At 41.2% G+C, this 23,143-nt stretch overlaps 1 protein-coding gene across 4 annotated transcripts in view; it reads left to right on the forward strand.

The window, feature by feature from the left end:
• Positions 1-15,796: 15,796 nt before the first annotated feature.
• Positions 15,797-23,143, forward strand: part of kcnc2 (potassium voltage-gated channel, Shaw-related subfamily, member 2) — a 105,181-nt gene continuing 97,834 nt past the window's right edge. For all 4 annotated transcript variants that reach the window (XR_005608946.1, XM_031748571.2, XM_039601590.1 and 1 more), the window contains exon 1: positions 15,797-16,926. Coding sequence is in view for 3 of the 4 variants with exons in the window: in XM_031748571.2 (XP_031604431.1) it covers positions 16,372-16,926 (555 nt within the window). In the remaining variant the exon portion in view is untranslated. The remainder of the gene's footprint in view (positions 16,927-23,143) is intronic.

The raw sequence follows: 23,143 nt of genomic DNA on the forward strand, positions 1-23,143 counted from the left end.
ACTTAATTTGTCCTTGTTGAGATGACATGATACAATCTAGTAAGAATGGTTAGTTGCTGATCTTATGAAATTCACAAGATCGCACGAGGTATTCTGGTTTCTTCCCACAGTTAAAAGTCATGCAGTTGTTAGAGTTAGGTTAATTGGTGATTCTAAGTTACCTGTCAATGTAAGTGCAAATGGTTGTTTGTGATAGACTTGTGAGTTGTCCAGGGTGTACCCTGTTTCATAACCTATCACTTCAGGGTTTTTTCCCAGCCCCCCTACAACCAGGATAAAGATAGGAGGATGGTAGTTGTTGTAGATCCATTCAATTTTTATGTTAACCAGACTCTAGACTTTGTTGAACATTATGTAATATGAAGACAACATGTAGTATTTAAGTGACCAAGTAGTACTGGGGTAAAAGTTATTGAATAGTGTTGAAATAAAATGACAAAATTGTGAAGGATTAAAATATTCCAAGAGCTCAACTTACTTCATCTGAACATGTTTCAATCACGTTTTATGAACACAAAATGCACAGGTTTATTGAATATGAAAAAGTTGTGTTGATTGAACTCAATTGTTTAAGTTTCTGCCAAAGCAAAACATTTGTGTGCAACCAATGTCCACTATTGAATCAAGTAAATCCAACATGGCCTTTTTTTCAGTGTACTTAGCACTGTTAATTCTTTAATTCTTATTTTTATGTCTATTTAAGCATTATATGACAGTATGTTTGCACTAAGTACCGTAGCAATTTCCTAATGTTGTAAACCTGCTCAACATTTGGCAATAAAACCCTTTGTGATTCTGATTCTGATTCTGATGTATCAGTGAGGTCATTCCACACGAAATGTCAAAGCACTACCTGCAGATGGCGCCACAGGAACATAGTTACAGCAAAGGCAAAAGGACTCAGCACTGTTTACTGGGTGTGCATAGTTTTATTTAATGGAGTAAAATAAAGATCGATTTATTTATGGATGGTCAAACAGAAAACAATTAAATGGGGAACAATGAATGTTCCAGTACAACAGACTTCTTTAGGACCCTTCTCAGGAGCATCATGGTGAAATGAACCTCCTCTTCTAATCAAACTTATTATTAAACATAACAAAGTTTATTAATAACTTCCTCCCATGCAGCACAGAAAGAAGATCTGGGATTCATTGCAAATTAGCCTGGCTCTCTCAATTAGGAAAGCAACATTTAATCAGCTCAGTTTTCTTCCACTGGGATTTCTGCCTAATTCCATCCAAGAGTGTGTGTGTGTGTGTGTGTGTGTGTGTGTGTGTGTGTGTGTGTGTGTGTGTGTGTGTGTGTGTGTGTGTGTAATGACTGTATTCCACAGTTGTGAGACAGAAGCTAAAAGTACAGCATGACCTGTACAGAGAACTAATTCCCTCACAGCTTCCTTCAGGGCTGCACTTTTAATCACACTGAAAGCATTCTCAAGGCTGTTAGAGCATTTATGTGGAACTGAAATGTTTCAGTCAGGTTTTCTTATCTTCATTTGAAGATATAATCGACATAATTTGTTCAACTTTTGTTAAGTGTGGTTTTAACCCAGTGGATTTTTGCTTTTGTGCCATGTGAAAGGAGTGTGATGAACAATTATTGCTTAGCTGACTGTTTAGGTCCCTGCAAGCTTTTATATTACATGTTAGCAAAAACATGAAAGAAAGAGAGAAAACAAATACTGAGTTAATATGCAATGCATTAAAATTTAGCGAAGTGACAAGTCGATGTTCCAGCTTCACGTGAATTCTGATTGTTCCATTATCACATCAAACACATATAACTAAAAACCTGTTACTTTTACATAATGAATAATGAAATGTAAAGCAAAGTAACCGAAGTTATTCAGATTTTGTTATCTAGCCTTTTGTTCACATACTAAGTGTGTTTTAGGTCACTGAAAACAGGATTTTGAAGATTTTCAGAAACTCTGTTTCTAGATTTACATGCCGACAAAGGAACCAGCCGTGCGTCTGTTACCCCTTTTTGACATCAGACTGTGTTATTGTGCGGAGGCTTCTGAGTGGCCAGCGATTAGAGTCATATCATCACCTGTTATAAAAACTACCTGTGTACATGTGGATGTAGTCTTGCTTCATTATTTCCCAACACTGCACCCAAACTGCAAACTTTGTTCCAGGTCGTTGACACGTACAGTCAACTTTTCAAATTACACCTTCGATAATGTTACAGCGTTCCATTATTCCAGCTGTCCTAGAGGCTGTTGGTTCTGCTTTTAGTCATTTTTGTTGTCGGTTTATCTGTTTGTTAGCAGTCTAGTGTCCACAGATTTCAAAACACTCGATTTCAGCTTTGACGTCCTCTTAACAGGAAGAAACCTCCGGCAGAACCAGGCTTAGGGAGAGGCGGGGCCATCTGCCGGGACCTGTTAGGGTTTTAAATACTCTAGGAACAACAAGTAGGCCTGCAGTGTGAGAGCGAAGTGCTCTAATAGGGTGATATGGTACTACAAGGTCATTAAGATAAGATGGGGCCTGATTATTTAAGACCTTGTACACACAATCTTTTACGGATGAGCTTCAAACATCACAGCAATATTCTGGGTCTTGGGGTACATGAGTAACTAGGTTGGCTAAGCATTTCATCTTGACACTGACTGTTTGTGCCCAAGGTTAAAGTTTACCTTGAAAAAAACCTTTTCAAGAAACCATATTGAGTAATATGTGATATAAAAGGGCACGGAGAGAGCTGAACAACCACGTTTTATCTTTTCAATACGGTGTCTTACGGCATCTTGTTACACCATAACAAGCTGACGTCAGCATGCTGTCATAAAACATCATAAAATGCACTGTGAGTGCTTTGGGAGTTTAGAAAATATAAAGAAGAATCATCAATTTACCATTTAGCATCCAAAACATTCACGTTTTTAGGTCCTTGTCGCTCTTGCTGTGTTCGCTTTTGGTGCTTCTGTACCGCCTGAACTGACCGCTGTGTGTCTCTGGCTTTTTTCTCCCATCCTCGTATTTTCCACATAATGTAATGCTATTCCTTTAACTGCTGGTTAAATGCACCTGGGAATAATTGAATGTATGACTGTTTGGTAGTAAAGACAGATGTTTATGTTTTCATGAAGCGAGCACTCTTACTGATAGCATTAGATTCACCATATTTATTAATAATAATAATAATAATAATAATAATAATAATAATAATAACTTTATTTATAAAGCGCTTTCAAATAAAGTGCTGTACAGCTATTTGAAACAAAAAAGGTGAATAAATAAAAGCGATAAATAGCAGTACAAGTAAAAACACAAGTTAAAAACTATAAGAATTTAAAAACTAAAAGCCATAGAATTAAGACATGTAAGATAGGGTGAACAAATGTGTCTTCAACTTAGCTTTAAAAACCTCCACAGAGCATGCCTGCCTAATATCTTGAGGGAGGTTGTTCCAGAAGAATGGGGCACGAAAAGAAAAAGCACGTTCTCCAACTGTCTTTTTTCTGGCTCTAGGAACTTTTAGAAGGCCAGAGTCCTGAGATCGTAGAGCACGGCATGGAATATAAAGGTGTAAAAGGTCGGAGAGGTATGAAGGTGCCAATCCATTTAAGGCCTTATAGGTGAGCAGCAGGACCTTGAAATCTGCTCGAACCTGACAAGGTAGCCAGTGAAGAGATCTCAGTACAGGGGTAATGTGCTCGAATTTCCCAGTTCTTGTTAAAATGCGAGCAGCTGCGTTTTGCACCATCTGTAGACCTCTGAAACTTTTCTTTGGAAGCCCAGAAAGAAGAGGGTTACAATAATCAATATGTGAAGACACAAATGCATGGATAAGAACCTCTGCCATGTCTCTTGACAAATCTGGTCTGATTCTGGCTATGTTCCTCAAATGATAAAAAGCGGTCTTTGTTATCTCTTTTACATGAGACTCGAAGGAGAGCACCATGTCGAACCACACGCACAAGTTTTTTACCTTGTCCCTGCAATTTATGACACTGTCATCAATTCTCAAGATGAAATTTTGGGACAAGTACTGAAATTTTTGTGGTCCAAAAACCATCAACTCTGTCTTATCAGTATTTAGGAGCAAGAAATTATCCGATAACCAGCCCCTAATTGCAGATACACAAGATTCTAGTTTAGAGACTTCAGCACAATTTCCAATGGTTAGAGGAACATAAAACTGCAGGTCATCAGCGTAACAATGAAAGGTTACATTAAAAGAACATAAAAGAACACCAAGAGGCAGCAGGTACATAGAAAACAGCAATGGTCCAAGTACGGAGCCCTGAGGGACCCCATACCTCACTGCACAGGTCTCGGAGAGATCATTTTTAAAACTAACAGTCTGAGACCTCCCAGACAGGGAGGATCTCAGCCATGATAAAACATTTCCTGTAACTCCAATAAAATGTTCAAGCCTATCCATTAAAATACAGTGATCCACAGTGTCAAACACAGCACTTAAATCCAGCAGTAATAAAACGGAAGTGCGATCATTGTCTGCATTTACCAGCAGATCATTTACCACTTTGACTAAAGCTGTTTCTGTGGAGTGATTTGGTCTAAAAGCAGACTGAAATGGTTCAAACAGATTGTTTGCTGACAAATGCTCTGTGAGCTGCTTAAAAACCACTTTTTCAAAGACCTTAGACAAAAAAGACAGATGTGAGATGGGTCTATAGTTTGCAACCATGTCAACGTGCAGTCCAGGCTTTTTCAAGATTGGCTCTACTGCAGCTGATTTAAAACATTCAGGGAAGACTCCGGTCGTCAATGAAGTATTTAAAGAAACAGAATGTAGGGTCCTAATACTGACCACAACTGCTTTATAGCCCAGGCTGGTAGAGGATCCAAAGAACAGGTTGTACATCGAGCTGCTTTTACAACCTTAGTTAATCCAGACAGAGAAATAACCTTGAAGTTAGAGAACAGTTTTTCAGCACCAACAGGCAAAGCAGCTGAGTAGTCTGACGAACAGCTTGAGGAGGGAGTAATCTGCTTCCTAAGTGTTTCAGCCTTGTCTCTGAAAAACGTAAGAAAGTCATGAACTGTCAAATTAGAACAGCAGAGAGTTGATTTACTCTCTGTAAGTTGCGACACTGTGTTGAATAAGAGTTTTGAGTTATGCTTATGACTCATGATGAGATTTGAGAAATAATTTGCTTTCGGTGCCGACATTGCTGATTGAAGAGAGGACAATGAGTCTTTCCAAGCCTGGAGAAATACTTCTAGTCTGGAAGATCGCCAGCAAAGCTCTGCTTTTCTACAATTTCTTCTCAAATTCGAGAGCTCCTCATTTAGCCAGGGCATAGGGTTTTTTGACATTTTAACTTCTTTAGAGGAGGAACAGAGTCCAGTAGCTCAAGAAGTGTATTATTAAGGTTCGCAGTCAAGGTGTCCGCACATAACTCCTGGGTAAAAATGGGGTCCAACACATTTACATCCTGTGATCACATCTCTATTTGTTGGTTTGCCGTTATAATAATAATAATAATAATAATAATAATGATAATAATAATAATAATAATAATAATGATGATACATTTTATTTGAAAGCGCCTTTCAAAACACTCAAGGTCGCTGTACACAGTAGAATAAAAAGCAACATAAAAGCAAGCAGTTTACACAATCATAAAAGCATAAGACATAAACAAATTTAAAATAGCAGAGTGGGGAGGTTATGTGGGATAAGCTATTTTGTACAAGTGGGTTTTGAGTTGGGACTTAAAGAGAGAGAAGGAAGAGATATTTCTTAAATCAGGAGGTAGGGAATTCCAGAGTCGAGGAGCAGAGCAGCTGAAAGCCCTGCTCCCCATGGTGACAAGACGGGGGGAGGGGACGGAGAGTGAAAGGGAAGAAGAAGATCTGAGACAACGAGATGGGGCGGTGATGTTAACCAGATCAGAGAGATATGGAGCAGAGAGATGATGAATAGCTTTAAATGTGTACAAGAGTATTTTGAAATTGATACAATATTTGACCGGGAGCCAATGAAGCTGCTGCAGAACAGGAGTGATGTGGTGGATAGAAGGAGTCCTGGTGATGATACGGGCAGCAGAGTTCTGGACGCGTTGAAGCTTGTGGATGGATTTTTGAGTAAGACCAAAAAGAAGTGAATTACAATAAGTATTTATATAAAGTATATAAAATGTGTCCAAGCGGTAGAAGGTAGATGATGAAAAGAAGGGGCCCCAGGACAGATCCCTGGGGCACGCCAGTGGTCAGAGGAAAGGGCTGAAAAGTAAAGGATTTGAGTTGAATGAACTGAGTGCGATCAGACAGGTATGATTTAAACCAGGCTAGTGGAGTATGGGAGAGACCGATGGAGGCTAGCCTACTGAGAAGTATAGAGTGAGAAATAGTGTCGAAAGCAGCGCTCAGATCGAGGAGGATAAGAATGGAAAGTAAACCAGAGTCAGCTGCCATAAGAAGATCATTGGTTATTTTTATAAGTGCTGTTTCAGTGCTATGGGAGGGGCGAAAACCAGACTGGAACTGTTCATACAGATTATTATTAGTTAAATGTGAGAGGACTGTGTGGCAACTATTTTCTCAAGAATTTTTGAAAGGAATGGTAGAAATAGGCCGAAAGTTCTCAAAATTATTGGGATCTAGACCAGTTTTTTTCAATATTGGGGTGATGGCAGCAATTTTGAGGGAAGCAGGAACAGTTCCAGTGGTAAGTGAAGAGCAGATGATAACAGATATGAGAGGAAGCAGAGAAGGTAGACATACCTTAACCAAAACTGTAGGAATAGCTGACAAGTAGGAGGTTTTGACTTACAGATGAAATCTGAAATATCAGTAACCGAGGGGAGCTGGAAAGCAGAAAAATAGTGTGATGGGAGAGGAATTACACAGGAAGAGCTAAATGGAACATCAGAAATAGAATAGAATAGAATAGAATAGAATTCAACTTTATTGTCATTGCACATGCACAGGTACAGGGCAACGAAATGCAGTTTGCATCCATCCAGAAAGTGCTTTAGCCATGATATAGATATATTACAATATATATTAGGGGTGGCTGTAGCTCAGGAGGTAGAGCAGGTCACCTACTGATCGGAAGGTTGGTGGTTCGATCCCTGGCTTCTCCAGTCTGCATGTCAAGTATCCTTGGGCAAGATACTAACCCCAACTTGCTCTCCGATGCATCCATCGGAGTATGAATGTGTATGAATGTCGTTAGAAAGCACTAAGTGTAGATGAAGTGCTTGTGAGAATGGGTGTGATTGGGTGAATGAGGCATGTTGTGTAGAGCGCTTTGAGTACTCCGTGAGAGTAGAAAAGCGCTATATAAGAATCAGTCCATTTACCATTTACCATATTAGCAATAATATAGATATGTTCTGGGATGTCTGTTCTAGGATGCCCTCTGGACCCAGTGGAGGTGGTGAGTGACAGGAGAATGGTGGCTAAGCTGTCATCCCTGATGGACAACATCTCCCACCCCATGCATGAGACTGTGAAGGCACTGAGCAGCTCCTTCAGTGGGAGATCTGCGGCACCACGGTGTGGGACGGAGAGATTTCATGAGGTCTTTCCTCCCCACTGCTGTCAGACTCTACAATAAAGACTTTTGCAGCTGATCAAACACACAAACCCACACATGTGCAATAAGACTGCTATATGTGCAATTCTTCTTCTGACGAAGTTGTGTTTTTGTATTTTCCTACTCAGTTGTATATAGTATTTGTATTTCTATTTTATTCTATTGTACATAGTATTTTATTTTATTTTATTTTATTTTATTTTATTTTATTTTATTTTATTTTATTGCATTCCAGTGTTTTCTAATTTCTGCTACATAACTTTGCACTTTTGCTGTAACAAAACAAATTTCCCACCTGTGGGACTAATAAAGGCCATCTTATGTAAGTATATTACAGAAATGGGTCTATTATGGTATGTTATAATCAGTGTTGGGACTAACGCGTTATTAAGTAACGCGTTACAGTAACTACGTTATTATTGTGGTAACGAGCACGGTAACTAGTTATTATGCCAAAACCAGGAACGCGTTACTCGTTACTGGGATTTAGATAGGCTCGTTACTCGTTACTTCGTGTGGTGGATATCGCGGAGCTTCCACAGATTCAATAACATTAGCAAGTGGTGGAGGCCAGCAGGTGGATGAAGGAAAAGGGAGGCAAGAGGAGAGACCCGAAGCGGCCGCCGGTCCGCGTGTCAGGTGAACTGAACTTCAGGTAAGAAGTTATGACCTGCAGTCTATCTGGGTCAGATATTTATTTTCGGTATGATGACTTTTTCGTACTGCGTACTAGCTAGCATGACGGAGTTTCTATACAGCTGGGTGGGTGCTATGTTACTGATGTTGAACTTTATTTTGTTCATACGGTTAGTTATTAGAGTTTCCAACCGTCCTGTAAAAAACAGAATCGTCTCGTATTCAGAGAAAATATTACGCGTTTCGTACTGAGGTGAAAAGGAACACAGTTTGTCCCGGACTTCAGCTACAATGAAAAAGACACAAAGCTGAAGCTGCACAGCTGCCTCTTCTTCTCTCATTCTCTCCTCTCCTGTTTCTACTTCAATCATGAAACTGATCAATGATCAGCTGATCGGCTTTTCTCTCTTGTTTATTTATCGCCCACTTTGCGCCAGAAAGAGGAAACCAGCGGATGTTAAACAACAGCAGCACGTTTAAGCTTGATCAGCTGTTGTTAGAATTTATTTAATATTAATTGCTAGTATCAGCTGATGTTTGCTGGAGCCACAGCTGTAAAGCTGCTGGTCATGATATCGGTTTGGTTATCTGGTGAGAGGGAAACATGCAGATGAAACCAGGAGATGTCCTTACTGAATCATCAGAGCTGAACAGGTGATGGAGAAACAGGTTTACCTTTTAGGTGACATGAATGAGTTGAAGGAAGTTATGAACTGTTTCTGAGAGACAAATAACACCAGGATCCTTTTCTACGTAGCTGACAGCTGGTAACTGTGCAGGGGCGGATCTAGCAAAGTGTTGCCAGGGGCCAGGTAGGGCATTAACAGGGAAAGGGGGCACAAAGAAATACTTTTCTTTATTATTCTCATTTAAAATGTCTCGCTTTAAAAAAAAAATTATCTGAGTCTTACAACAAACAATTGATAGATTGATACATATATACCATCAGAACAGTGTACATCACTGTCACAACAGTGTTTATTTTCATTCAAAGGCTTTATGATTTTTCCTATAATGGTGGGCGGTCTCTAGTCAAAATGCCCGGGACTATTTTTTTTGTCCCAGTCCAGCTCTGTATGCAGCTCATCTGCAGTCTGGTGTTACCTACATCTTCCTATTCAGAAGGCAGAATTTCCAAGTTCTGAGTACAATCAAAAGCACCACGACTGCAGTTTTGTGTTGGATGTAAAAGCAGGCTAGAATCATGGCGGCGGTCAACGACGGTCCAGGCGTGGGATTTCTCTCGTGGAAATGTGCACATTATTTTTTCCTTTCTATTGGTAGGTGGCACAGTGCACTTGTGGCAAGTAAGCAAGCTAGAAGACTGGCAGTCTGGCTGGGTATCCAGTTACGGAAGCAACACATTAACAAGAGAATTCTGAGTAAAACCAAAGTTACTTTCCCTAGTAACTAGTTACTTTGAAAGTAACGAGTAACTTGAAGTAACTGAGTTACTTTTTTAGAGAAGTAACTAGTAATGTAACTAAGTTACTAATTTAAAGTAACTTACCCAACACTGGTTATAATGTACACAGTATGAAGTATGTTATGAATATGCTATAACTATAAGTATGTACAGGATATGAACAGGATATAAATATGAAAAACTATAAAGAAATATGAGATATACAGTTATACAGAAATGTGAACTATGTAAGTTATGAACAGTTGTAGGATTAAAAATTATCGTATGTACAGAATGATTATTTACACAGAACTATACAGTAGTGCAGTTAAGATAAGTGAGATATGTGGATAATTTCTACAGAGGCTATATAAAGTGCTAGTGGTTGTGAGTGGTGGTTCAGTCCATGTTATTATTGTGTGTATGAGGGTACAGTTGTCCATTGTGTGTGTGTGTAGGTGGTTGTGGGTGTGTGTATGTTCAGTCCATGAGTTTAACGTGGGTCAGATGTCAGGAGGCAGAGTTCAGGAGTCTGACAGCTGTGGGAAAGAAGCTGTTCCGGTACCTGGTGGTCTTAGTCCGGAGGCTCCTGTAGAGTCCATGTGATGGGTGACTGGGGTCTCTGATGATTTTCCCAGCCCAGGTCAAACCAGGTCTTGGTGTATTTTGTGAATTTTCTCGATGAAAAATAACATTAAAGAATCACAGAAGGAAGACGAGTAAAGGTGAGCAGGTAAAAAATCTGGTGACCTGAAAGAAGAGTTGAACAGTGTAAACAGTATCTTGGTTGAGTCATCTTTTGAACAGATGATGGTGGAGTAGTAAGCAGATTTTGTTTGATTAATACACTCCTTATAATACATAATATGATTTTTAAACATTTCCTTGTGGATATTCAGACCAGTTTTCTTATAAAGGCGTTCAAGTCGTCGTCCTTTTGCTTTCAGGAGCCTGAGTTCAGCTGTGAACCAGGGTGCTGACTGAGAGAATGATACAGATTCGGTTTTGAGTGGGGCAACAGAGTTTAGAATATTATTGAGACTAGAGTTATAATAGGAAACTAAGTCCTCTTGGGTGAGCAGGTTATGAAAATGCAAATGACTAGAGAAAGCAAAAGAAAGAGTATCAGGATGTTATGTTTCTATTTGCTACAACGCACAAGAGATTCAGAGGAAATACTCCAGCATGACTGCGCTCTGACTGTTTCCCGCACAGACTCCCAAGCTGCTGTTTATTGTAAGCCGGCTACCATTACCATAAATTAAAACATATAAATGGAAAAATGAATTTACATATTTGTTCTTTGGCCTCCAGGATAAAAGCTGTTTTGAAGGTAAAGATAATTTTGTTTGCAAGACACGTTACCTCAAATGAAAAACAATGTGACATTCTGCTTTTTGTCACAGATGACATTAGAAACTTAAACACTTCATCAAGACCTGAGCCTGACTCACAATACGGATGTTCAGCAAGCTGTGAGGATCTGCATCAAGAGTCCACTGAAGGTGATTATAGGAAATGTATTCATATTATAAACTAACTGTCAACTTCTTTTTCATCATTTCTGTCTCTCCTGAGTCTCTCAGCCTTAAAAAAGCTCAAACACAAGAGTACCAGTTAAAGCAGATATATGACAACAGCACGCGGTGTTTTGGCTGAGATAGTTTTGCAGGTCACCGTGTCACATCAGAAATAAGACAAGCTTGCGAGCTTCATTTATTGTCATTATTTGAAGGGCCACTTGAAATGGCAGTGTATCTATTTTAGGCTTCAGACAGAGATGGTTTCTTTTGGTCCCAGGATGCTTTCAAAGGCAGCAGGATCGTGCTGTCGGAGCTTTGGGATGGAGGCAGAGGTGCTGCGCTTCATCAGATATGATCCCAGCAGACAGAACAGCACCGAAAGTTCAGAGTGAAAGGGCAGAAAGCTCTCTGTCTGACTGGACCACTGCCTTTGTGGTGCCAGTTCAACGACACGGCGATCCTTGTCGTTTCTTTGAAACTCACCCTGTGATACTTGTTGTCTCCTATTTTGTATTCTATAACTGTTCAGCTTTACATTTCTGTTACTACTGTCCTTCTTGTATTCTAGTGTTGTGTTTTCAGTGAGGAGACTTCCTGCTGCTGTCGCCTTAAAAATGTCTCTCTGGGATTATTTTCAAAGCAGGTAAAAAAATGAGACATTAAAACAAATTCTTTAATTTTCTTTGCTAGAAAACAGAAACTGTAACCTCCCAAGGCTGGGTGGCGAGCCCTGAGCCCCAAGCGGGTCTGATTCTCCTGCAGACCCTGGTTTTTTAAACTCTCCAGTTCCTGATAAAGATCAGCAATCTGGCTGCTCTATTTTTAGTAAAGATATTACTGGCAAGGAGGGGATCGAGACTCCAGCTTTGTATGCTGCTTGCTTCCTGCATCATCAGTGATGGCTGTTTATCAGCAAGCACCGTCTGAACCCCACTGCTGTGCCTGATGCTTCAAATTATATGATGATTGGCCTCATTAGCAAAACATTAAAGGGTCTAAACTTCCCACATTCAGAACTCAGTAGCCTGTGTTCCATTGAAATGGGATAAGGCACATTGTGGAAAATGAAAAACGTTATCACAGAAAGAGTTTTTAAAGTTTATGACCAGATCCGACCTCTGGTGGTGATCAATAAGAATTCCAGGCAAAGCCGACGCCCACTGTCCTAAAACTACTGTCAGTGCGCCCCAGGGTGGCTGTGGCTACAATGTAGCTTGCCATCACCAGTGTGTGAATGTGTGTGTGAATGGGTGGATGACTGGATGTGTAAAGCGCTTTGGGGTCCTTAGGGACTAAGTAAAGCGCTATATAAATACAGGCCATTTACCATTTACTATATGGTGTACAGTACTGTGCCCCGGACTTCTTTTTGTTTGCCAGACCTTGCGGTCACTTTTTAAGTCTTCTTGAGCCGTAGTTCTCTTCAAGTCTTTCAAAGTTTTCCTTTGGACATTGGCTGCTTTTTCACCCATTTTCAGTCCACTCCTTGTGCCTGAACATTTCAGAGGATTATTCTTTGTTTGGTTTTTGTTTGTTGAACTACTTAAAACTGACCTCCGAATAACTGAAATATAAAAACACACCTAACTCAAGAGATGAACCAGCATTGTGTTTACAACATAAAAGAACCAGTTTTGAATTGGGCACCTTAGTTTTTAGCAGCCTGTTGCAAAAATATAATTTGTTCCATTTTTTTTAATTTATGAAAAATATCAAAGACTACACAATCTGACAGGCATAAAACAGAACCAGCAAAGTGATTCCCAAACAAAAGAAATTTGAGGAATGTAGAGGGCAAAAATAAGTGTCAGGCCTACAAACGGGATAAAATCGCGCAAAGCCCCTTGACCTGAGAAATGCACAATAAAGAGAGAGTTTGCATGAACTAAAACACTTTAAAGTAAACACAGTTACCAGTTTGCTTCTAGTCAAGGTGTTTGGAGGAGCAGTGCGATTTTTCACTTTCCTTATGGAATAATGCCACTTTAAGTGCTTAATGATTTGGCCGACTGCCTCCAAAAGGATTGAGAGACTGAAAAAAATGCTGTGTATTTTTCTCCTCTCTCCTCACAAGTTGTTCTCTACTTCTGGTCAACATGATTGACCCTTTGATGAGGATTGATAACTCAAGTCCACCTTAAAACTGGTGCATTATATTAAAATCTGTCATTATTCATTATTCTTAGGTCACCTAACTATTTAAGTTGATTTTGAAGGTAACATTATCCTGAAATGAGGTTTGCAAATCTGAAAAGAGCTGACTACATTTGATAATAATAATAATACATTTTGTTTATAAAGCACCTTTCAAACCACCCAAGGACACTGTACATGGGATAACACACATAACAGAACAACGACACAATGAAGAACAATAAAACAAAAGCACAACATAAAATAAACAAACAGTGGGTTCACAGTGAATATGCAGATTTGAACAGATGAGCTGAGATTTAAACTGGGGGCGGGAACCATTGTTTCTTATAATAGATAGTATGTTCTATAGTATACTATGGAATATCCTGTACTATGTAGTATAGTAATTATAAGGCGAGTGGGGCTTATTTCCCATTTTCCTAGCACAATATAAAGAAATGAAGGGTGAAACAGGTCTTTGTCCTTTGGTGTTTGTGTCTCATGTTTGTTACTGACTGATGTGCTACAGTGTGCTGAACGTTTTCCTGCTGTGATGATCATTCACAGGGGTTCATAAAGAGCTCTGTTGGAAATATTCGCTCCACTTCTGGTCAACAGTCACTTGTTTGGAGCCCCTCCCCCTGTATCTGCCAGTGCAGTTAGAAGCTAAATTAACTGCAGTGCTTTTAATTACAGTTAGGATTCTAGATCAGCTACAAAAATAATTAAAACCAAGACCAAGTGAGAGACTACCATGAGCCCCATGAAAATACTCTGTGTTTCATTCTGATCCCAGATTTTATAGATGTGATGAAGACGGAGAGTAACTTGGTTCCTCAGAGTTTCACTGAACAGCCGTACATCAGGGAATAATGATGCATGTAATTACAGGCAAATCACCTGCTGTGTCTACTTGTTGATTGAGCTGTGCTTGGATTCCTGAAAGATGTCACTGTTTCCTGCTCGTGCACTCTGGGGAGACGACGACGGGCCTTCTGGTTGACGGCGGCGTCTCAGCTGTAAAACCTCCTGGCTGAAAACCACACAAATGCTGTTAAATGAGTTTCGCTGATGAAAAGGAAACTTCTTGGTTTTGTCACTGATGTTTGCCACCTGATGCAAAAACAGCACAAATAATTCATGAATAAGCAACAGTGTACTGGAAGACTAGACAGTATATTTGAACTGCTGCTACCACTTCTGTTCACACCATGAAGTACTATGGTAGTACTTTTGTTACAAGTTGTACTACCGATGTTACTACTCCACACATCTAAGACTCGATCGCAGCCTGAGTGTGGACTGTCGTGATTAGGTCTCAGGCCTTTGAGGGTCCTTTTATAAAAGGTTGAAGATGGGAAGTGATACATCGGTTACACAGTTACTAACACAGCTGCAGTGGTAACCAGTCCTGTGTGTTGGCTTTGATGTAGAGGGATGCTCACAGACAGGTGAGCCTGAGACAGCTGTCCAGGAAAAAAACCACCAAATTCTATCTTCTAACCAGTTTACTATATCTTAACACTACTGTGGGCCTCTTTTGCTTTTCATCAATAAATAAAGAATACACCAAAAACATAAAAGTAGTAAAGGAAAAATGCTACACAGTTTTATATCAGAGTAAAGAAAACTACATGGAGAGTTGCACGATACTGGATCATTTGCAATCACAATTATCCCAGACGATTATAGAATATGAATGTTATATTATAACTGTATGTCACTGAACGTTGTCAAGTATTATTTGCACTTTAAAATGTATATTAAAAAAAACAAGAACCCAATTTTTATGACACCTATTTAGCTGATTATGAAAGGAAGTTACTCCATTCAGTTTTCTCGCTGGTCACTTTGTTTCTTCGTTGGGATTGTGCAGAGAGTGTCTTGTCCTTTGTAAAGTAAACATAAAAATGTTCCTTTGTGTGATATAAATGTGAAGTCCTTCCTTTGGCTTTTCATTCACAAACATACCAAGTGCCGCTGTAAACAAACAATTTCTACGCAGGTTTTATTCAGTATCTGAGCCATAATTGTCTCTGTCCAGCTCGATTTTGTAATGCACAGCGTCAAGAAAACACCTGTACAATGCACGGAGACGGTTGTTGTTGCTTCTTCTGTCACTGTTAACACAGTTTTGGTTTTGTGGTTCACTTGGCAGAGGACAGATCAGCTCCCCTATCCCAGCCTGCCCTTTACGCATTAAAGCTTTAATCGGTGCCCTGGTTACATGCTTACTGTCTGTGTGTCGGTCCCTGTTATTCTCCTGTTTAGTTGAGAGTTATGACTAAACCAATACTTATTTAATTGTTTAAAACACACGTCACGTGTTTTTGCTACTGTGCGTGTGATGTGCTGTCAGGAGGACAGATGTCTTCTTTAAGGTCAGTATTTCATTCATCTGCACACATTTATAGGCAAAGCTTTACAACAGGTGTCCCTGTGTTGTTGCCTCTGTGTGAACACACATATGTGAAGTCCTCGTAGATGGGAGTATTTAAACCATCACTCAAAGCGAGCTGTGTGATCTATGCTGAAACTGTAGCCTCCTGGAGGCTCATTTTCTTTCCTGGGTGGAAATTTCCTCTTCAGATTCTTTGATTGAGTCCAAACCGTGACGGCACGGAAGTGGGGCGCAGATCCTGATTTTCCGAAGCAAAGAGTGAGGCGGTGCCACAATGGGTAACTTTAATCATGTGATAATGTGCAAGGTGTCGACATCACTCTTGGACTCTTGGTGCTGCGTTACACATTTTTAAGTAACGAGCCCGACGATGACGAGCGGCTGTGCGTCTTGGACGCCGGAGACGCGCAACGGCATGAGGAGCTCAGTCTGTTTGGAGCCACCGGCTGAGATCATTCATCACTCCCAGCACTGACCGACTGACCTGAACAGATAGCGGGATACAAACAGACTCCTCATGTCTCTGTGAAATATCCGTCAACAAAAGATGGACGTCCTCCTCGCTCCCCTCAAAAGATACGACAGCGACGGGTGAGTGAAATCGGAGATGCTGCGCACGGCGGCCAAAATCCCGGAGCTTTTGTTAACAGGACTGTGGGTGTGTGCGCGTCAGGCTCGCCGTTAAACCTTCAGACTGCACTCGCCAACTTCCCCCGCTTTCATCAAGTCATGTCTGATACAGAGCGATGGGCAAGTTTGACGACAACGAGAGGATAATCCTCAACGTCGGGGGGACGAGGCACGAGACCTACAAAACCACCTTAAAGACGCTGCCGGGGACGCGACTGGCCCTGCTCGCCTCCGATTCGGATATCGACTCCGTGCTGGATCAGCTGCAACAAGTCCCCGGCTTCATCGAGTACAACGCGCGGACCAACGAGTACTTCTTCGACCGTCACCCGGGCGTCTTCGCCTACGTGCTTAACTACTACCGCACCGGCAAGCTTCACTGCCCGGCGGATGTGTGCGGACCGCTGTTCGAGGAGGAGCTCTCCTTTTGGGGCATCGATGAGACGGACGTGGAGCCCTGCTGTTGGATGACATACCGACAGCACCGGGACGCAGAGGAGGCTCTGGACGTGTTCGAACTCAACGTGGACAACGGAGACGAGGACGACGAGATAGGGAAGAGGCTTGGCATCGAGGACGTGGCTGCCGACGGGAACGTCAGCCTGTGGAGGAAGTGGCAGCCGGTGATCTGGAATCTGTTCGAGGACCCCTACTCATCCAGGGCAGCGAGGGTAAGGGCGCACCGCTGCGTCTGAGGCTCTCCAAAACACACAATGAGCTCCACTCTGCTAACTCTTTGCCTTTCATTCAGAGAAAAAACAGCGGCTCACGCTGTGAAGGGTAGCTCTTGTTAGACCACAGTTTCATAGTATGAGTCAAATTCACAAGTTAGCAAATTGTCTTAAAACTTGCCCACCCCCCCAAAATGTGAGCGTTGTGCTCCTGAAGTGTTTTCTTTGCAACCAAAGCTTTACCGTGAGTAGGAAGAATCCATTGCTTTATAGTGAGTCCTGCTGAATTCCAAGTTTAATTATGTCACTTTAAAAACAAGCAGATTTTTCCAGTCACGATCAAACAAGGTGCTAACACCGTCAGGGTGGATATTCATAGCAGCAGTGTTGTATCCTGTATCTGTGTCTCTCAGTGCTTTCTGTTTATTGGCCCCAGCTCGAGAAATATCACTCCATCACTGACACTGACTTACTTCACTATTTAGATCACAGCCAGCGTTTTCTAATAAACTGCATCTCAGCACCGCTCCAAAGAAATGTGTGGGACTTTCATCTTTTCTAAAATTAGAGCAGTGCCTCGTGCTGGGAATAATAGGGATGTCAACTTATAGGCCACACGTGGCATCTTCATCTTTCCTTTCTGCTCATCTTTTAGTTAATTTAGACTCGAGCACAATGTGAAACCTCCCATCAAAGGATTAAACCACCTGGCTCACAAGGCTTGTTGTTTATTGAAAGTGCAACACCAAGATGTTAGAGCCAACACAGACAAGCACACGCTGCCCTCAGGAGTCAATCAGCAAAAGTTTGGGAATAGTTCATTCAGTCTCTCTGCAGAAGTCCACATCTGGAACAGCTGCCTGTCTGCTTTCAGAGCAGGAGCTGTGGTAAGCTCTCCTCAGGCTTATGGTGTATTCTGGGTATTTGGGAGCAAATTGTTCCCTCATATGCTGATTGATGTGCTGTAAGAGGGAATACGAGCAAGTTGCGATGTCATGTTGTGTAAATGGAAAGCCTTCAGGATGTCTCCGACAGCATGCTGCTGCTGCGCAGGTTTGAATGATGTAGGCTATTTGAAGGGTAATTAAACACAAACACAGCGACGCAGGAACAAAGCACTTTGGTGAGGTTTGATCTAAGCATCAGGGCAACAAACATCTGACCTGACATCACTGTTCAGGATGTGGTTAGAGTTCAGGGTGGCTGGAAGTTTGGAGCTCCTGAAGTGCTCATAGGTGAGACCGCATGTATGATATATGTATATATATATACACACACCAGGGCTCAGATCTGTCACATAGAAATGAACGGCATCATCTTTCACTGTGCGTGGTTAAAGGAACGTGCCACGCTCGTTTCCAGTATCATGTTATTCTTCCTCCACGCTTACCTGAGTGACCCGGCATAATTTACAGTTCAAATGAAACCTTATTTGTCTCGTGCTGGGACTCTGTGCAGCCCCTCGTTCATGCACTGTCTGACATTTTTAGCTGACTGTCTTCTGATTCGCTGTCTCATAAATGTAAGGTAGATGGTACTATCATGCTGACAGCCAAAACTGTGTGTCTGAGAAGACTGCATCAATCATATCTGATGGGTTTGACTTCAGAGAGCCACAGATAGAGAAGAAAACTGTCTGAAATGAAGCTTTTACAGTATCAGTATATTGTTACTATTACATGGATATAAAGAGGGATGATAAATTATGTCCACTTTGTTGTAATGAAACTGTTTGTTGTAACCACAGTGAATGAAAAAGAAACATAAACAAAAAACCGCAGTGCTAAAACGAGGCTCCCACTGTGGATGTGAATGAGAGTTCTGCTTGACAGTATTGTGATATTTTCCAATGCCAGTGCCACTCCTCACACCTCCTTCATCAGCCTTTCAAAAAGAGCATTTTGTCTTGGTGTCCATTGTTGCTGCAGCTGCTGTGTCAAAGCACTGATGCCAGCTTGTTTCTCTCTGCGACACCAGCGGCTCTGACAGAACGGCACTACTAGATCATCAATCTGAGTGTTTTTAATAAAACTCTTTGTTTTAGCACACTGTGATCTTGATGTTAGTATAAGAGAAATATTTACTAATTCTCTTAGAATTATACAAAATAAATGCATTTTGTAAACCAACCCTTAAAAAAATACGGGCAGCACGGTTAGCACAGCAACAAGAAAGTCCTGGGTTTGAATCCCCACAGGTGTGAGTGGCTGTGTGTGTCAGCCCTGTGACAGGGTGGCGACCTGTCCAGGGTGGAGCTCGCCTCTCGCCCTGTGCTAGCTGGGATAGGCTCCAGCTCCGCCACCCTGAAAAGCAGAAGAGGATGGATAGACTTGAATATCTGTTTGCTGATATTGTGTTTATTTCTATGAAGTTTCCCCACATTTGTAAGTTTTTACAGCATTTTACAATATCCAAAATTTCACCAACCCCTGATCTTTAACCCAGGGACAAAATCATCTCAGAGAAGACCTCGGCAAATAAAAAGGTGGTGAAGGCTCCTGCAGTGCCACTTGGAAACTGAATATCCTCACCACCACGTTGTTGCAGCCAGTACAGCCCTTCGGGTTTTTAACCCATAATCCTCCGAGGCTCTGAAGGCGTCTGGAAGTCAGGCACAAATGCTCCGCCCACAGGCTGATATTAGGCTAGATGTAAGCTACATCTGAGGGAAAATATGCTTTTATCTTATTTGGTGAAAACATGTAAGCACAAAGTGGATTTCTGTGCTTCGTGCATTTATTGTATCGCGTCTGTACACAACAATAATTGTTGCTGTTATATATTCCCCACACATCCTGCTCATTGATAAATTTCCCCTCAGTATGTTTGAGCGTTTGCTTTTCCTTTTGTCAGTAAGCTGAAGCAGGCTCTGCTTTCTTCACACAGCAGCTCGTCCATCTAAAAAGAGAACAGCAGAGTCCGTTTTCACCATTATATCATTCCTCCTCTTCAGTGTCTGCAGGACTACCATGAGGTTGATGTTTGAATAAAGAAAGCAGTGTTGTTGCCTCACACAACAACTCATCAGACAAAGTTTGCCATAACAACAGGCGATAAGATGAACATACATTTCTAATTATCTTGTAATGATACAGTAATTCGATCATAATTCTGTGGTGAGATAAGAATTGTTCCAGTTGTGAAAACTGTGAAAAATTGCAGAAAAGCCAGAATATCAGTGTAAATTTGTTCACTCATAGAATTGTTTCGAGCCCATTTGCTCAGGTCAGAGGAATCCTCAATGATCAGCAGGAAATGAAAATGTCCTTTCTCTCCTCGTTTCAGAGTCTGACTCTATATTTTTACCAAAGAGGAGGTGTTGGGCAGGATGAGAGTGTGTGGGTGGGCAGGTGGTATTGGCGGTGACCTCGCCCCAGATCGCTTGTCCTCCTCTTTCAGTCCATCAACAGACTTTGAGCGAGGATGACAGCAGGGAATTTTTCCTGTGTGTGAAAAGGCTGATGTTCCCATACGCGCTAACAAATTTGAGCTTGGATTTATTTCACATCATTAGTCTGTAAATGGAAACTCTAACTGACAGGGACAAAATCCAGTCTTTCCAGCCTTTTGTTCCTCCCGCAGACGTGACTGCTAATTTCTTGGAAGTGTTTCTTGGCGATTACCCTGCTGACAGAGGAACGAGCAGACGTGTAACAGAGGTAAATATTGAGTTTGTCTCCGCGCCGCTTTAGGACGGAGTTGATGGAGATGAATGCTCGTGTTTACAACACGCATACGTCTGCCTTCCTGTACCAACACTAACCAACCGTATTTTCCTGCCACCAGTACAATAGAGAAGCATCTGCTTCTACGAGCGCCTTCAAACCTTTATTATCTCCATGAGAATCACATTCCCTCACTGTGATGTGATAATTGCAGCTTCTTCTTGTTTAAAGCACTCCTGTAGCATTAAAGACCAGCTGGGTCTGGTTAACCTCATAATACAACTCTTACACAAGTGTTCGGCGTGTGCCTGAAAGAACCCCCTCAGGGCATTAATCTACTCCCTGACAAGGTGTTAAGGAGAGAAGGAAGGGAAATTATTCTCCAAGGAAAGGAAGCGTGTGGTTTGAGTTCACCTCACAACACCACAGCGGGGACAGCGTTAACAGTAAAGTGCTCTTTAACAGCAGAAAGATGAGACGTGACTGTGTCCTGTTTGTCGTCACTGTCAGTTTGGTTTATGTCATTCAATAGAATGAAGTAAACTTTCATATGTTCTGCTTTCATTTTGATGATTATCTCATAGCGCATGAAAAACATCAGATGTTAGCCTCGTGTATGAAAATCCACCACAGACCACCACTTCACATGCAATCAAAATAGAAGATGAATTTAATTATATATATGAAAAACAACTTTTCCATAATTTTGTGAGATTTACTGCGAACGATGAAGTTCCTGTCATTGGACTGAAAGTCCTCGTGGTGTCTGTCAGACTCATTGTCACATTACACGTGTGCATTAACCTAACGAGCTCATCGCAAAATTTCAGTTCTTCTTACATTCATTTGGAGATTATTTATGTTACAGCTGAGACGTAAAGCTGTATTAATGAAGAAACAGTATAATTTCATATTCATGGTTTTCATTTACGAAACCCTGGTGGGCAAAAACGTAACTTCAAGTTACACTACTATTACTGTACACTGTGTGCTCCCCATCTTCAAAGCAGTGTTGACAGGTACAACCAGCTAGCATCAGCCCTAAGCTTCAGGCTCACTGTAATCAGCAGTGTGGGGCATTAGTCTGTGTAAGAGGACCGTAATATTCAGGTCAGGTAATCACAATCTATTATGACATAAATCTAATCAAAGCTCATTTCCAGTGTAATTTTCAGTGATCCACCACTAAGAACTGAACCTGCTGTACAGGATGGGTTCGTATAATATGGCTAATGCATCTGTATCGCAGGGTTAACAAGAACTATAGTCCCTTTGCTAGCAATTGTTACAAACTGAGTAAACACAGAAAGAATCAGTGCATTTGACTCAACAGCCATCCAGTATTTTGGCTGCGCTGCACAAAAACGAGTTCAGACAGCAGAGGAACGAGTTGTTTTAACCTGCAGGTGGTTATTTCCCAAAAAACTACAGTTAAAAGTCATTTACTTGTTCCTTTGGACATAAAGGTCATCAGCAATCCTCTTCTAATGCAACTACACTGCAGTGAACAGGGTTTAAGATCCAATGTTCTGACTCTGGAAGCAAATACAGCAGAAGATGATTTCCACACATTTTTCCTTTTGTAGCTCCATGTGATTAATATTATTTATTTATTTTGTTTATTTTATTTCATTTAGAAAGAGGGGCAATAAATATTAATGAACATTTTAACAAATGTAAATATGCCAGATTATAGCCTTGGGCTAATTTCCATCTGCAGACGCTCTGGCAGGTTGGTGTTAAACACACGTTAGTAAAAACATACAGAGACACTATTTACAGATCATGTGACGAGGACAAAAACAGTGATCACATTATACTAGAACAAACAATGACAAGAAGAGTGGACACACAGGACAATATAGAGAACAATAACGGAAACACATCAATTATATTGCACAAACCTCAGTATTACACATGCCCTGACTGTCCTGATATTGCACTGACCCATTACTCTAATAGTTGTTTCCCTTTTTGTAAATGGTAAATGGCCTGTATTTGTATAGCGCTTTACTAGTCCCTAAGGACCCCAAAGCGCTTTACACTACATTCAGTCATCCACCCATTCACGCACACATTCACACACACATTGCCGAACACTGGCGCCACCGGGCGAAATACACTAACTCTTTTTCATGTCCAATATAAAGCATGATTATTAAACATGATCACATGTTTGTGTGTCCCTCAGCCACCCTGCTGAGTAGGTTGTAACAATTCTCAGGGTTGTGATCTGCTGCAGTCCCAGTTTTCTTTCTAACTCACTGTGTTCAGGGACCCATAAATTAAAGACAACCTGAAATCCATCAGAAGACTGAAATCTCACCAGATTAGCTGGGTGGCATGCACGGCGTGATGCTGTAAGGATTTTCAGGGGGCAGCTTTGGCCAAACGAAGTGCATAGCCAACAACAGGAACACTTTCTTAATATCCAGGGAACATGTCAATAATGTGAGTTACTTTCTGAATGCCAGAAAATTCACAGGACAGACCAGCTCACACACACTGACCTCAGACCTCTACACTGCATTTCAATGAGCAAGCAAAGCAAC

This window comes from Oreochromis aureus, linkage group 17 (assembly GCF_013358895.1).
Source record: "Oreochromis aureus strain Israel breed Guangdong linkage group 17, ZZ_aureus, whole genome shotgun sequence".
Classification (NCBI taxonomy): domain Eukaryota; kingdom Metazoa; phylum Chordata; class Actinopteri; order Cichliformes; family Cichlidae; genus Oreochromis; species Oreochromis aureus.